Below are 13,887 nucleotides of genomic sequence, written 5' to 3'. Positions count from 1 at the left end.
CTCGATCCCAGGACCCTAATACCTGAGCTGAAGGCAGTGGCTTAAAATAATGTAATAAATAAGTAAAAAATAAATTATTCAAATTAATTTATCGAACAGATTAATATGACACCTTATTTTTAGTGCACTGTAAGCGTTACTGCCCAAGGTCCAACCTAAACTCTAAAATCAGACAACCAGGAGCAGGATCTCCCTGGAGCCCAGGTCCCATGGCATAGCACGTCCAGTCCTGTCCTGTGGCTCCGGTTCCCCTTCCCTTCCCGGCCCACAGTCCCGCAGTCCGCGCGTGGGGCACGTGGGACACGGGAAGGTCACTGGAGGTGGCTGCATGCAGGGATCTGGTGAGCCTGACTTTGTGACTCCGCTGCTTCCTCTCTCCAGGAACGGAGGCTGGACCCCCTGGACCTCCTGGTCTCCCTGCAGCACCACCTGTGGGATCGGCTTCCAGGTGCGCCAGCGGTCCTGCAGCAACCCCACTCCCCGGCACGGGGGCCGGGTGTGCGTGGGACAGAATCGCGAGGAGAGGTAGGCGCCGCCGCTCTGGCCCGACACCGCTGTCCTCTCCCTTCCTGCCATTCCAGTGCAGCCCGGGTTCCCTGGGGGCTTAGTCGGGGACGTCACTTAGCTTCTCTGTGGCGTCCCTTTCTGTTGAGCCACATTGCTCTGTTCTTTTCCTGACATCCTTTCATTTTGATCGAGGACTCGTGTTAACTGCATCTGAGCTCCGGCGGCAGCAGTGCCCACGAGGCTGGCTAGCTGAGCCCTTCCCGAGGGAGCAGAGATGCAGGGACAGTGGGCACCGCTGGCCTGGCCTCCCTGGGGACTCATTAGAATTCAACTAGACCCGGTCTCAAAAGCTGCAGTTCCAAGTAGGACCTAAGGCAGCGCTGGGTCCCCACGGTAGCAGTCAGATGAAGTAGAGTTTTCCATCAGAACTAAATCAAGCAGCTGGAACAAGGTGAGGACACAGTCAGGGTCTGACTGTATGATAAACACACACTGCTCTATTAACTCCCACCCAGGAGCGCAGCAGAACCCAGGAGAACCCAGATCCCATGCCACCTGTTGCTGTAAGCGGGGAAGGTTCTGTCTAGTCTGGAGTTGCATAGTTTGTTGCTTTCCATTGAATCAGACATTAGGCTCGGCATCATAAAATCTACAGTTGTGATGGTTGGCTCTTCCTTGCATATGCAAAGTACATTCTAGTTTGTGATTGTTGGGAGAAAATCCAAGCAGGTGAATCTCACATCGCTCTGGATTTTTATTCCGCCATCCTAATAGAAACGTACTGTACTGATCCGTGTGAAACAAAATGGCTTTCGGGACCTTTTAATTAAAATGTAGTAAGGATTATATCTGATCATATAGGTTCAGTGAGAGGCTTTTATAAAAATACCATATGCAGTTATTTGCTATGTAATCAATATTTATAGAGACAAAACCAGTAGGTTTATAGTACAGATAGTTCCCTTCTGGGTATTTATTGTGACCTCAGAACAACCTGGGAGAATCATTCCTTTCTTTCTTCACTGTGTTCCTAAGTTGCCAATTAAGATTTCATTCCTTTTGTCTCAGAGGAAAATGAAAGATGATTTTTGCAAAGCAAGGTTGGTCGTTTTTGAAGCAGTCTCCTGAGACAGTCTTGTGCAAGTCTATCTTTTCCGATCCAACACCAGTTTGTAAGTGGGAAAGTCGCTTATGGGCGAATTGTCTCCTTGCTATTTCTTAACTTCGCAAGATTTACCAGTTTTAACATTTTCTACATTGTCACATAATACAGCCCATTCGGGCAAAGTCACCTTCATCAGTGTGAGCCTGCCCTGGAGACCCAGCACCTCTGCAGATCTGACGCCTGTTAGCAGCTTTCCTAGGCTGAACACACAGGAACGTGCTTTTTCAGTCTGTAGCTAATAGATATGTACATCCTGTGTGCACGTATGGTTCTTTGTAAGGCTGCATGTATGGGGAAAGATCAGGATGGCTAGCATGCTTGGAGGACTTACACTTAAAAGATTCCCTTTTTACAGAAGAAAAAGGAACATGCTCGTTTGGACAAGATAAACATTTTGTATGTGGAAGAGTATTTGAATGCCCATAACACATGGGTGGATGGTAAGGATAGGAATTTTAAGATTTTTATAAAACTGGAATTTAAGATTTTATAAAACTGAAGCTTCCCCATTGAATAGCTTTTCTAGGGGGTTAGCAGGCTATCAAGAGGTTCATGAAATCTAGAAAAACCAGAACGTGGTATCTGTTTCTCGGTCTTCCTAAGCAGACCGTTCTGAGATTTCTTTGTTGTGTTATGTGGGAGGTGTCTCCACCCACGTAATGTAAGGGAACACTGTCCCTCAGATATATTTAAGACTAAACTCAAGATTCGAGGAGACTCTGGCCTCCCTGCCCTTCGTTTTTCCTTCCTGTGTAAACATAGTTCCGAAAACTTGGTGGCGTAAAACAACACCCATTTATTATTTCACAGTATTCATGGAGGAGGAGAGTCAGTGTGACATCCCAGGGTTCTCTGCTCCGCCAGAGCTGTGGGATCATCTGGGCTTCGACTGGGGAAAGGGCAGCTTGTGAGATCATGTGGTTGTTGTCAGCATTTAGTCCCTTGTGGACCATCCAACTGAGAACCTCCATTTCTTGCCAAACGAGCTTTCCCAATATGGTCACTTTCTTCCTCAAACTACAAGGAGAAACGCATCCTCTCAAGATGGGCAGTATGGTTTTATATGGCACAGTTACAACGGGACATGCCATCACCTTGCCATATTCTGTTGGTTAGAAGTCTCAGACCCTGTCTACACTCAAGAGGGGAACATTATGCAGGGCATAAATACCGGAGGACGAGGATCATTGGGGTCACCTTGGAGTGTCTGCCATAGTCGATTGCATGTCCCTCCAGTCATTCATGTCCCTTCCGTATGCAAAATGTATTTCACCTATTCCCAAGGTCCCCAGAAGTTTTATGGCATTAAATCATCTCCCCAGGTTCCAGAACCTTTCTTTTTAAATCAGGCTCAGATATGAGTGAGGCTTTCTGGGGGTCAATCCTCTCAGTCTGTCAGCCTCTAAAATCAGAGTCGAGGTATCTGCCACCAGTACACCCAACGTATGGTGGTGGGAGAGACAAGAATAAAGCTACAGACATTTCTGTTCTGGGGCTAGGGGCGGATGCAAAGTATAGAGGAATCACTGATCTATAGAAATTCTGAAATCTGGCCAGACAAGTGTTGGGAGTTGCTGGAGTAAGTTTTAAGGTCTGTGTGTAATTCTGCACGGTTCTTGGCTCTGCCTTCTGGGCTCTCATTTCTGCTTCCTGAATCATTTTTTCTTCTTTGCAAAAGTTAGCGTGTGCTTGCAACTGGGTAGTTGTATCAACCTGTTTCCTGCCAGGAGAAATCTGGATTCTAGAAGACTCATTCCATTTGTACTTTCTCCTTATGTTTCAGTGCAAGCTGGTATTTTGGCTGAAATTAACTTGATGGGTCGCTGTGGATTCCCTGGTGGTTTACGCTAGTAAACAAATCCACACCCACAGATCTTTTCTGAGATAGCCCTTCTCGGGCGGGGGAGCCTCCTGCCGGCTGAGGGACCGCACCCCATGGCTGGCTTGTGATGGAGGCCATCTGTGGCCTCCAGACCCTCGCTCCTGACCTCCTGGGAGCACCCTTCGTGGAACTGAAATTACTCTTAATCCTTTGGTCTTCCTGAGATTTTAACAAAAGGTTGTGTCATCATATTCGGCTTTTTTCCTCTCTGCTAAACAGTCCCCGTGGTGCTCGGAAGCTGTTTATTAATTGTTTATTAGTTGCCATCAGGAGAGACTCAGAACTTCCAAATTTAGTCCACCCTGGTCCCTCCTGTTTGTTACTCCTTCCCACAATTTTTCTTTTCTTTCCCTCATACGTTTTGCCAGAAGCATCAAGAAGACACTGGGCAGCAGCTCCGGCCCTTTGCTGGAAATGTCCCCGGCATTGGCACTTAGCATTGACGTGTCCCGCTTTCCACAGAACCGCAGTCACAGCCTCGGAGCTTTCTGCCTCATGTCACAAGGCTCTTCCTCCCCCCAGTTTGCAATCCTGGGCTCCTCTTTTCTTCTGGATTTGGGTGTTCCATTTCACTGTGAATTTTTCTCTTTGAATTTAGGGGTTCGGCTCAGTGGCAGTAATGACCCTTGTGTCATGTAACTATGACACTATCCATTTCCAACACGTCGTCACTCCCATCCTGTAAACAGTGCGCAGTGACTCCCCATCTTCCCCTCCTCCCAGACCCTGGTAGCCTCTAACCTGTGTTCTTTCTGTCTGAATTTGCCTAGTTGAGATATTCCGTATAAATAGAACCATATGCTGTTTGCACCTTTGTGTCTGGCTGGTTTCACATAGCGTAATGTTCTCAAGGCTCCTCCATGCCGGACCATGTGTCAGAGCTCCATTCCTCCTTTCGGCTGCATAATACACAACTGTATGGTTACCTCATATTGTATTTACCTCGTTACCCACCAGCCGGCAGGTGGGTCATTTCCACCTTGGAGCTATGGTGAAAAACGCAGCAGTAAACATTAGCATATGAGTGTCCGCTCAAGTCCCCATTTCAATTCTTCTGTGTATAAACCTAGACGTGGACCTGCTGGGTCTGATGGTAATTGTGTGTTTCATTTTTTGAGGAGTTGCCAAAGCATTCTGTACAGTGGCTTCGCAGTTGTACGTTCTCGCAGCAGTGTGTGAGCCCTCCGTGTCGCCAGACCCGGCTAAGCCATCCACCCTTCCTTCTTCCTTCCCCCCCTTCTTCTTCTCCCTCCCTCTCTCCCTCTCTCCCTTCTTTCCCGAGGTCGAAAGCAGTTATCTCATTGTGGCTCTGATCGGCATCTCCCGAAGGGCTGTTGATGTTGAGTATCTTCTCCTGTGCTTATTGGCCATGTGTCTACTTTCTTGAAAATGTCTTCTTGCGTCCTTTGCCTGTTTGCTAATTGGGTTGGTTTTGTTGCTGAGTTTTAGTTCTTATCCTAAAACCTCACAGGCAGCATCCTCAGAGTCTCTGTGCCTGATCCACCAAATTCTCCTTGCATCTACCCATTCCCCAGTCCCAAAGCCATGTTCCCATTTCCAGGTATTTTCTCCAGGAGCACCGCATGTCAGGGCACCAAAATCTGTTTCAGGAGTCATGACGTAACAGAGTTACCACTGACTCAGGGCCGGAAGCATCTCATGTGTATTGGCTCACAGGGCCTGTGGATTTGTAGCCTGGACATTGTAGCCCTGGGTCCTTTGCTCCAGGATTTTACGAGGCTGCGGCAGGCTGTGGACCATGGTTGTGGTCTCATCTGAGGCTTGACCGGAGAGGATGTGCTTCCCAAATCCTATGGTTGTCGGCAGCATTCAGTTCCTCGGATGCTGTCAGACTGAGTCTGTGGGCCAGAGCTCCCTCCGTCCCTCGCTGCCTACACCATTCAGGTCTAACTGCTTCATTCCTCATAGCGCTGGACCTGGAGATGGGGGAGAGCCTTCTTGAAAAAAAGGGGTATTGCAGTCTTATATAGGTTTCAATCATGGAAGTGATATCCTGTCATTTTTACTATGTTCTGTTGGTTAGGAGAAGTCACAGGTCCTCCCCAGCCCCCACCCCCAGCCACACACACAGTGAATGGGAGGGATCACACAAGTTGTGACTTCGGGGGGTGGGGGGGGAAGCATGGGGACCACATCAGAGTCTGCCCCCATTGTATTATTAAAGTTAAGAGTCCCAGGAACCAATGGGGGCTTATTATATGATTTTTATTATTTGATTATTTTTTTATCATTTTTTAATTATATTTTCCTCTATCTCCATAGGGTGTGTTTGCTTAGCAAGGCAACATACTGCTCCCTTGTAAGTCATTCCTCTCCCTTAATGGGTTCTCTTAGCTCTCTCCTGGGGTAAAAGTAGGGGGAACTCGGTGTAGGTATAGTTTCTCCAGTACCACAGAGACTTGATTATTCCAGTATGTTCCAGGAAAGGGACAGTCACTTGAGCCAAGCCAGGAGAAGATGGCTCTGACGGGGTCCTGACTGGTTCAGGGTTGGCAGGGGCTGCAATGAGAAACTAGCACGGACCAAACCAGAGCAGAACGCGGCTGGTAGCATGAAGAGATAAGACCAGAAACAATGCAACGGCAAGAACCTAGTCCGCATGGGGTTATGAAAGGCAGTTCTTTTCACAGAGACGAGCTTTATGGAAAAATTGATAATTTATGGAGAAATATTGCTGGATTATTAGTTCAGTTTTAAATGCAAAATGAGAATGAGCAGTCACGGGCAAAATTAAAATCTTAGTTTTTAATGCATCATGAAATACATCTGACTTGCAGTGCTTTAAGGTCCTAGAGATCCAGGAGAGCCAATAAAGTGTCAGCAGCGTCCAGCTGTTACGTGGCAGATCTGGCTGTGTTGGAGGACTGTGTGTGAAGAACCACTGGCCAGTCCATTGTGTAGATATTTGATTCATAAATTAGTTAAAATCCTTGAACACACCGAGTTGCCAAGGTAACTAACTTCTGATCCCTCTTGTTATCTAGGACCAGGAAAGATGCTGAAGAGTCGATGGTAGTTTAGCAAGAGGCCTGCTGTTGGGAGCGTGTGTTGGTCAGGGTGGCAGAGCAAGGGGGTCGGAGGGACCCTGCTTCCATGAAACTGGGAAACCCAGGGTTGGGGAGTTGTGAGGGCTTTGCCTCTGATCAGACTGTCCTGGGGTGGGGGGTGGGGGGTTGTGAGTGAAAACCCAGGTATGAAGGGGCAGAGCTGGCTAGCCTACAGTTGCTACTGCCCTCCTGACCTGCCTTGAAGAGGGTGACACTGTCACATACCTTGGTGTCACTGTTTTCCCAGGACCACTGTAATAAGAGAAGAGAGAAAAATGGAAGGCAAGTGGTGGATAACTTTAAAATGTGGCCAACTATATCATTTATTGACACTGCTTGCAAGTTCTATGCTATATGTGGTTTTCAGGCTCTCCTGCTGCAGATTCAGCTGTTCTAACGTGCTAGGTGATTTCAGACCTGGCCCGCCATAGGCAAATCCGAGAAAGTATTTGTGCACCGTGATGTATTTTACTATGGGAAAATGGTAGCTCCCTTGTTGTGTTTTTTATTAAAAGCCAAGTGTTTTTAAGCATATTTAGCAAGATTTTCCTTTGTCCTCCATATTCTTTTATGGCTTGTTTTTGTTTCCTTAAAGTACAATGAGGGTAAGGAGTCCTGGTCCATTTAAATGTCAGTGTATCGGTGTGGAAACGGGTGGTGGCCTTCTACGTCTCAGTCTATCCACAGTGCGACAAGGCACCCGTGGATATTTTGAATCAAATGCTGTGAGCTCTGATGGTCTGAGTTTTCTTTTCTCCCAGACATGTCCTTGAATGACACCTTCCTTTTGGGACGCTCCGATCCTCGGCACGTGTGTTCATAGTCGCCGGGCAGTCAAGGACATTTTCCTTCTTGCAACTCTGCATGTTTGCCCATGCTTGCTGACCTCCAGTTCTTCTCATCTGTTGTCCCCTCAATGTCGTTTGGGCTCTCCTACCTAGAGGTCCCCCTGTCTTAATAGAAAATACCTTCCCTTTCTCCTCTACACATAAGTATGTCCATGGCCCTGAACTCTGAGTCAGAGCCTTGGGAGGCTGTGTACGTACAACTGTCCAGAAGAGGGAAACCAAATGCTTCTCTTTCTTAAAAATTGAGAAGATGAAAGAGAAAGGATTGTTCAGTCCCATGGACTAGTCTTCCGTGTGACTGTTTGGAGAAACTAAACCATGTGCCTTAGTGGTTCTCGCCTTTGGAGGCATCTCAGCCATGGCCCGTCAGCTCTCTCTTCCCGGAAGGATGCGTGTCTCCCACGTTCCCACAAATGGGAGGCTGACATGCGGCTCTGTTGTTCGCCTCTTGGTCTTTCCCTGCACTCACAGTTGCCCCGTCTTTGCTCCGCTCCACCAAACCCAAGGCTGTCCCTTTCCCTCCTCGTTCCGCCACCATCATGTCCATCCATCTTGGAACGCGTCTCCCTTGCATTGTTGTAATCCATTCTCCCCTGGTTGGCATCTGCTCCCTCCGGTCTTCCTTCTGGTGGGCTCTTTGAAGACCAGACACCACACTTAACACATGGAGAGCTCCAGAGATCTCAGGGAGCTCCAGGCCACCAGTCGGATGAGGCAGAAACCCGGGGAGCCCAGTCTCCACTCTCGAACTCGGCCGGTGCCGCTTTATCTCTCGAGCTCTGTGGTCCTTTGAATTGCTCCCTTGTCGTAAAGGTCAGTGATGCTACTTCCCGTCACCCTCTTCTGTTCTCTTCTCCAGGTCACCTTTCTCCCTTCACTCTTTCCACTTCTATATTCTGTTCTTTTCCACAGTGGTGGCCTTTGCTCACTTTGCCTCATCAGGTGGACTCCCCTCGGCTTGGCCTGGCCCTGAAGCCTTCACAATCTCTCCAGAGTTTTCCTGGTTTGGTGAAAAAAACACTTGAATCTTATCAGCATTTGCCCTCTGGAAACTGCACTCTCCAAATGACTTCTCCTGGTTTCTGGAAACCAGCTACCATTTGTCCTTACTTTCTACTCATTAAGACAGCATTTTCTGTTCTGGGCTTGTGTCCATTTCCCGATATTCATCTTGGGTTGTACACACCGGTCGTATGGAAATGTGCTTTGTCACGCCCTTTACGTGATGCCCTACAGGATTTAGCACTTATTAAGAACCATGACATTGCAGGTGATGGACTTCGCCTCGCAGATGAGAGTCTCTCTGCCTTATGTCTGAATCCAGATGGGGAGAGACAGGTCAGGAAGAGTCTTGCATGCTGCTGTCCTCTAGAAGCTAAATTTCTGTGTAGAAAGTGGATAACTAGATTTAAATAGTCTTTCAAATGGCCAGATATGTCTTGCTAAGTTTGCTTATGGGCAGAGCAATCTCCTTCTCCCAAGAAGCTATAACCTAAGGAATGCCAGGTTGTTTCCTTCTTGTTTTTTTTGCTTGTTTGTTTGTTCATTTGTTTCTCTCATTTGGCTTCATTTCACTTGAAGTGTGAAAGGCCGAGGAGAAATGTGACTCATCTAAGGCTAACGAAGGCCCTGTGTAGTTGGCTAGTAATTGACAATATGAATGTATAAGTTGAAGTAGAGAGTATAGAATTAGGACCATTGTTTGTAAATAGTTATTCAACTTTTCTGGAATAACTGTTGGTCTTTTAAATTAAGGTTGTTTGATGTCATTTGGAGAGTCTGCAGATAAATCTAAAAATACAATAACCTAAGAAGTATATGGCGTGAGGCTTCCTGCTAAAATCAGGCTTTAACTTTAATTTGTATTAATAGGATTATGTACCTTATTTGATTCAAGAATGAGAAATGAGTTCTAACTACAGTTTTGCTGACTTCATGTCCATAACCTACTTTATCTTTCAGTGTCTGTGTTTAGAAGATAAACGCCCTGCCTAGATGTTCTCTGTGTGTTCCCATTTTTGGGTGCCTATTTGAAGGGTTTTGTCTTGTTTGTTTCTCCTCTAATTGGCTGCACAGGAAGCTCCATCCTGCATTGTGAGTTTAGCATTTTCTTCGTTGTGTCCCGTGCATTCCGTTGTCTGTGCCCTCACAGCATGGCCAGCACCACATCTGCCCCCTTTACCGTGCCACCACTCCGCACACGCAGAGCCCCTCCACGCGGAGCATGCCCATGTGTTCAACATCGGTGCAGGGACAGACCGTGGAAAGGTCTGTGGCTTCATATTGCCCTGAACGGCTTCCTTTTCCTCTTGGTTTCCCCATCACAGATACTGCAACGAACACTTGCTGTGTCCCCCGCACATGTTCTGGACAGGCTGGGGTCCCTGGGAACGGTGCACAGCCCAGTGTGGGGGCGGCATTCAAGCTCGCCGCAGGACCTGCGAGAATGGACCTGACTGCGCAGGCTGTAATGTGGTGAGTACGGACCTTGGCGTTTCCAGCCCATGTCCCGAGCCAGCACACACTGGGTGCTCTGCATACACTTGATATATGGCAAGCATTAGGTGTTCTGCAAACACGAAGGACTCTGGACATACTTGATACACTGCAAGCATTAGGTGTTCTGCAAACACTACATGCTTTTTAAACTGGAGGCTCTGTACATAGTAGATGCTCTACAGATATCACATGCTGTCACGCACCAGATATTCTGCGAACATTGGGTTTTCAACAGGCACTAGGATGCTCTGCAAACATGAAATGCTCTGTAAACATGACATCTCCAGGCTCAAGGTACTCTGCATGTACTATGTGCTGTAAATCATGTAAGTTTCTCCAGTTAAAGAGAATATTTGGAGGAAATAGTGGACGTTCATAGTAGCTTGGAGGCTTTTTGAATAAAATATTTACTTATGGGATAAACGCCCGCTGGAGTTCTTCAATTCTGATTTCTGAGCTGTGACAGAGCTTCAGTCTGCTTACCTCTGCTCACGATACTCAGTTTGGGAAAATGGTATATAAGGTCTCCACAATGAACCATGCTAAGGTATAGAACTGAGACACTCTGAGGTTTGAGAAACTTTGTGGAGCTCTTGTTAGAGCACACTGGGGCCAGTTCAGAGGGAATCGAAGACAACTTACAGTTTTGTTTTTCTTCTGCCTTAGCAGATCATATTTCTTTTAACACTCTAAACCCTTAAATAAAATTCCACTCGTGCAAGCACTTTTCCAAAGGCCCATTGTTCCTCTTCCTGCACCACCTGCAAGAATGACTGAGTGCTGAAGGCCACTGGGCTTCCACCTCGTTCAACTTCCCGTGCACTGGCCCCCCAAGAGGACATGGTGGGTGGGCGTGTGCTGGGGGAGACGTTCCGTGCCAGAAGGGCTGGCTTGGCCTCATTCCTCGCTGATCTTTCCAGTTGTCCTTTGCATTGCATTCATAACCTTGGTCCCTGAGGCTGAGCGATGTGTTAGTGCTTCAGGAAAGCGCAGTTACACATTCCAGAGAGACCTGGAGAACTCAGACAGAGGGAGAGGGTAGAGCCATTTTTGTCATATGCCCAACCCGAGGAGATTTCTGTTATTGGGATTCGCAGTTGGATTCCTTCCCCTTCTGTTGCCGTAGCTTTAATAGAAGCTCTTGTTTGTTCTAGAAACACTTCTTTCTGGGTTGGCTTGGCCTTAATTTTGGCCATGAAGAGTGGTCAGTGTGGAATGATAAATGAAGACTCTTAGTGCCAGTTTGGGATGATAAAGGTATTGCTATTTCAGATGCTGAAACTTAAAATTATTTATTAAAATATGCAGAGTAAATCTGTGAACACTCAGTTGCTCTAGGAAAACAGTTCAAATGGAGTAGCTTTATTATTTACTGAAATACATCATTTCCTGCTTCTGGTGGCTCAGCGTCAGAGACAGGGATCCCCACTCATATGTCAAGGTCCGTCTCCTCAGCTGGGCTTCCGCAGGGCTGGATGACCTGGGTCGATCTTGCACTTTAGTTTCTTAAACTTTCCAGTACAGAGAACTCAGAGAAAACATTTCAGGCTATTCGTTTTCTTATTATAAATTGACTTCAATAATTACATTTATTAACAGTTTAATGAAAGAAAGAACTGTATGAAGGAAAGTATAGCAGATCTATGTAGTCACTGGAGAGAGAGAGAGAGAGAGAGAGAGTGTGTGTGTGTGTGTGTGTGTGTGTGTGTGATACATCTGATTATAAATGTAAAAACTGAATGTCTTCCTGACGTGTTAATGTGTTTATTGCTTTGCATCCAAATTTGTGGAACTATGGTTTATGCAACAAATGTAACATCAGTTTTCAAATCCAGACAAATGTCATGTGTGTCTCTAGTGAGCCTAATGTCAGTTCTTGGGTGTGTTAGTTTGGGGCGGGGGGAGTTGTTTGTTTTTTCTTCCCAGTCATGTACTTCCAAGAAGGTATCACTGTGGCACGATGGGGGAGTCTGCTTTTTTTTTTTTTTTTAAAGACTTTATCTATTTATTTGAAAGAGAGAGAGAGAGAGAACACAGAGGGAGAGGGAAAAGCAGATTCCCCATGGAATGAAGAGCCGGACGTGGGACTCAATTTCAGGGCTCTGGTATCTTGACCTGGGCCAAAGACAGACGCTTAACCGACAGCTGCCCAGGTGTTCAAGCATTCTGCTCTTGTATGATAGAAACACAACATTTATTTTTCTTCTCCTGTGGCTTTTCCCACTTACTGCAGTTCCTTTCTCTTTGAAGGCATTAATGCCAAGTGAGTGACAGAAACAGGAGGAAGGAGAGGCTTGGCTTTGTTGGATGGCTGCAAAAAATGGATCTCATCAGTTCAATCCCTAACTTTATTTTAAAATGATAGTTACTTAAAGTTATATGCTGATTGTCAAATTCTTGCTATAGTTTATAAATCTTGAGCCCTGAAGTAGGATCCTTTTTCATGGAGGTCTTCTAGAAGGTAATAGCTGTTAAGTGTACGTAACATTTTGATTTTTGGGTCATGAAGTTGATGACCCACTTGCCAATGTCTATATGGCTGATGACTCATGTGGCGTTTCTAAATCTATCTTATCCTCCAAGAAGGGGACAATGGTCCCTTCCCCCACAGGACAACTATGAGTATCAAAGGTGGTGATGCTTGAGAGACTCTGGCCTTTCCTTCTTACCCTTATTTCTGTTTGTTACTCCTGGACTCCAGCTGCTTCACCAAGTCAAGCTTACCGAAAATGACAGTATGCCAACGCCATGTTTTTTACACAGTAAAAGACACATCTGTGGGAATGATAAGAGCTCGAATTCCTGAGGACTATAGCAGTTTATAGAAAAAGCGTTGATTTCAAGTATGAACAAGATATAAAAGACAAGAATCTTTTCTTGATCCACCATGTTAAAATGGAAATACTATGAAAAGATTTTCCAAGTGTCATCTGTGAAATTCATATGTTCTTGTCTTCAAATAAATCTCCAAGCCTTCAAATAAATCTCAATAAGAAGTTGAGTTCAGACAAGTGAAGGGCCCCCTTTAAAGCTATTATCTTTTTCCTCAAAACCCTACTCTTAAAATTCCAAATGTTGACATTTCTTCAAGATATTGATTTCAGTATAAGGTAGTTCCATTTTTAACTTTTTGAGGACTGCAATACTGTTTTCCCAAGTATCTGCACTATTTTGCATTCCCCCAATAAGGTACCAGGGTTCCAATCCCTCCACATCCAGAAGAACCAAAATCATGATCTTGGGGATATCTGCTCTCCTGTGTTCAGTGCAGCACTATTCATAGGAGCCAAGTGTGGCAAGTCTAAATGTCCATTGAGAGATGAGTGGATAAAGAAAATGTGTGTACAAATGATCAAATACTATTCAGCATTTACAAGGAGATTGCACGGTGTGCAAAACACAGATGAACCTTGAGGACATCTTGCTACGAGAACTTGGCAGACACAGAAAGGCAAATACTGCATGGTGACACTTACATGAGGTATCTACAATAATCACATTCATAGACTCAAAAAGGGGAAGGGTGGTGGAATCAAGGAGCCCCAAAGGGACATGGGGAGAGGGAAACAGGGAGTTTCTGATCAATGAGCGCAAAGTTTCAGGGAAACGAGAGGAGCAAGTTCTAGAGGTCCGCTTATACGGCATTGTACCTTCAGTGTCATACACAGTTTTGGGGGTAGACTTAATGTTAAATGTTCTTACTGCAGCAAAATAAGATAGAATGAAATAATAAAAAAATAAAGTTGAGGGGTAAAAGTTCTGAAAGTTGAAGGGTTGGTGGCCTGAAGAGGCTGAGGCTGTTTGGAAAGCTGATTGACCCAGAGTGGAGGCCTGGATCTTGTGTAGCCAGAAGTGGTGTGAACCTGGGGCCCACCACAGTCCTAATGTCTATCTTCTTCAGTGCAAGTCTGAGGCAAA

General features: G+C 46.0%; 1 protein-coding gene across 7 annotated transcripts in view; it reads left to right on the top strand.

The window, feature by feature from the left end:
• Positions 1-13,887, top strand: part of SEMA5A (semaphorin 5A) — a 466,937-nt gene that overhangs the window by 393,700 nt on the left and 59,350 nt on the right. For all 7 annotated transcript variants that reach the window (XM_045082005.1, XM_045082008.1, XM_004761227.3 and 4 more), the window contains 2 exons: positions 382-525; positions 9,798-9,945. In XM_045082005.1, the coding sequence (XP_044937940.1) occupies positions 382-525; positions 9,798-9,945 (292 nt within the window). The remainder of the gene's footprint in view (positions 1-381; positions 526-9,797; positions 9,946-13,887) is intronic.

This window comes from Mustela putorius, unplaced genomic scaffold (genome assembly GCF_011764305.1).
Source record: "Mustela putorius furo isolate JIRA1106 unplaced genomic scaffold, ASM1176430v1.1 tig00000589_pilon_pilon_pilon, whole genome shotgun sequence".
In the NCBI taxonomy this organism is placed as follows: Eukaryota; Metazoa; Chordata; class Mammalia; order Carnivora; family Mustelidae; genus Mustela; species Mustela putorius.
Note: the sequence above shows the minus strand (reverse complement) of the source record. Positions and strands in the feature narration are given on the sequence as shown.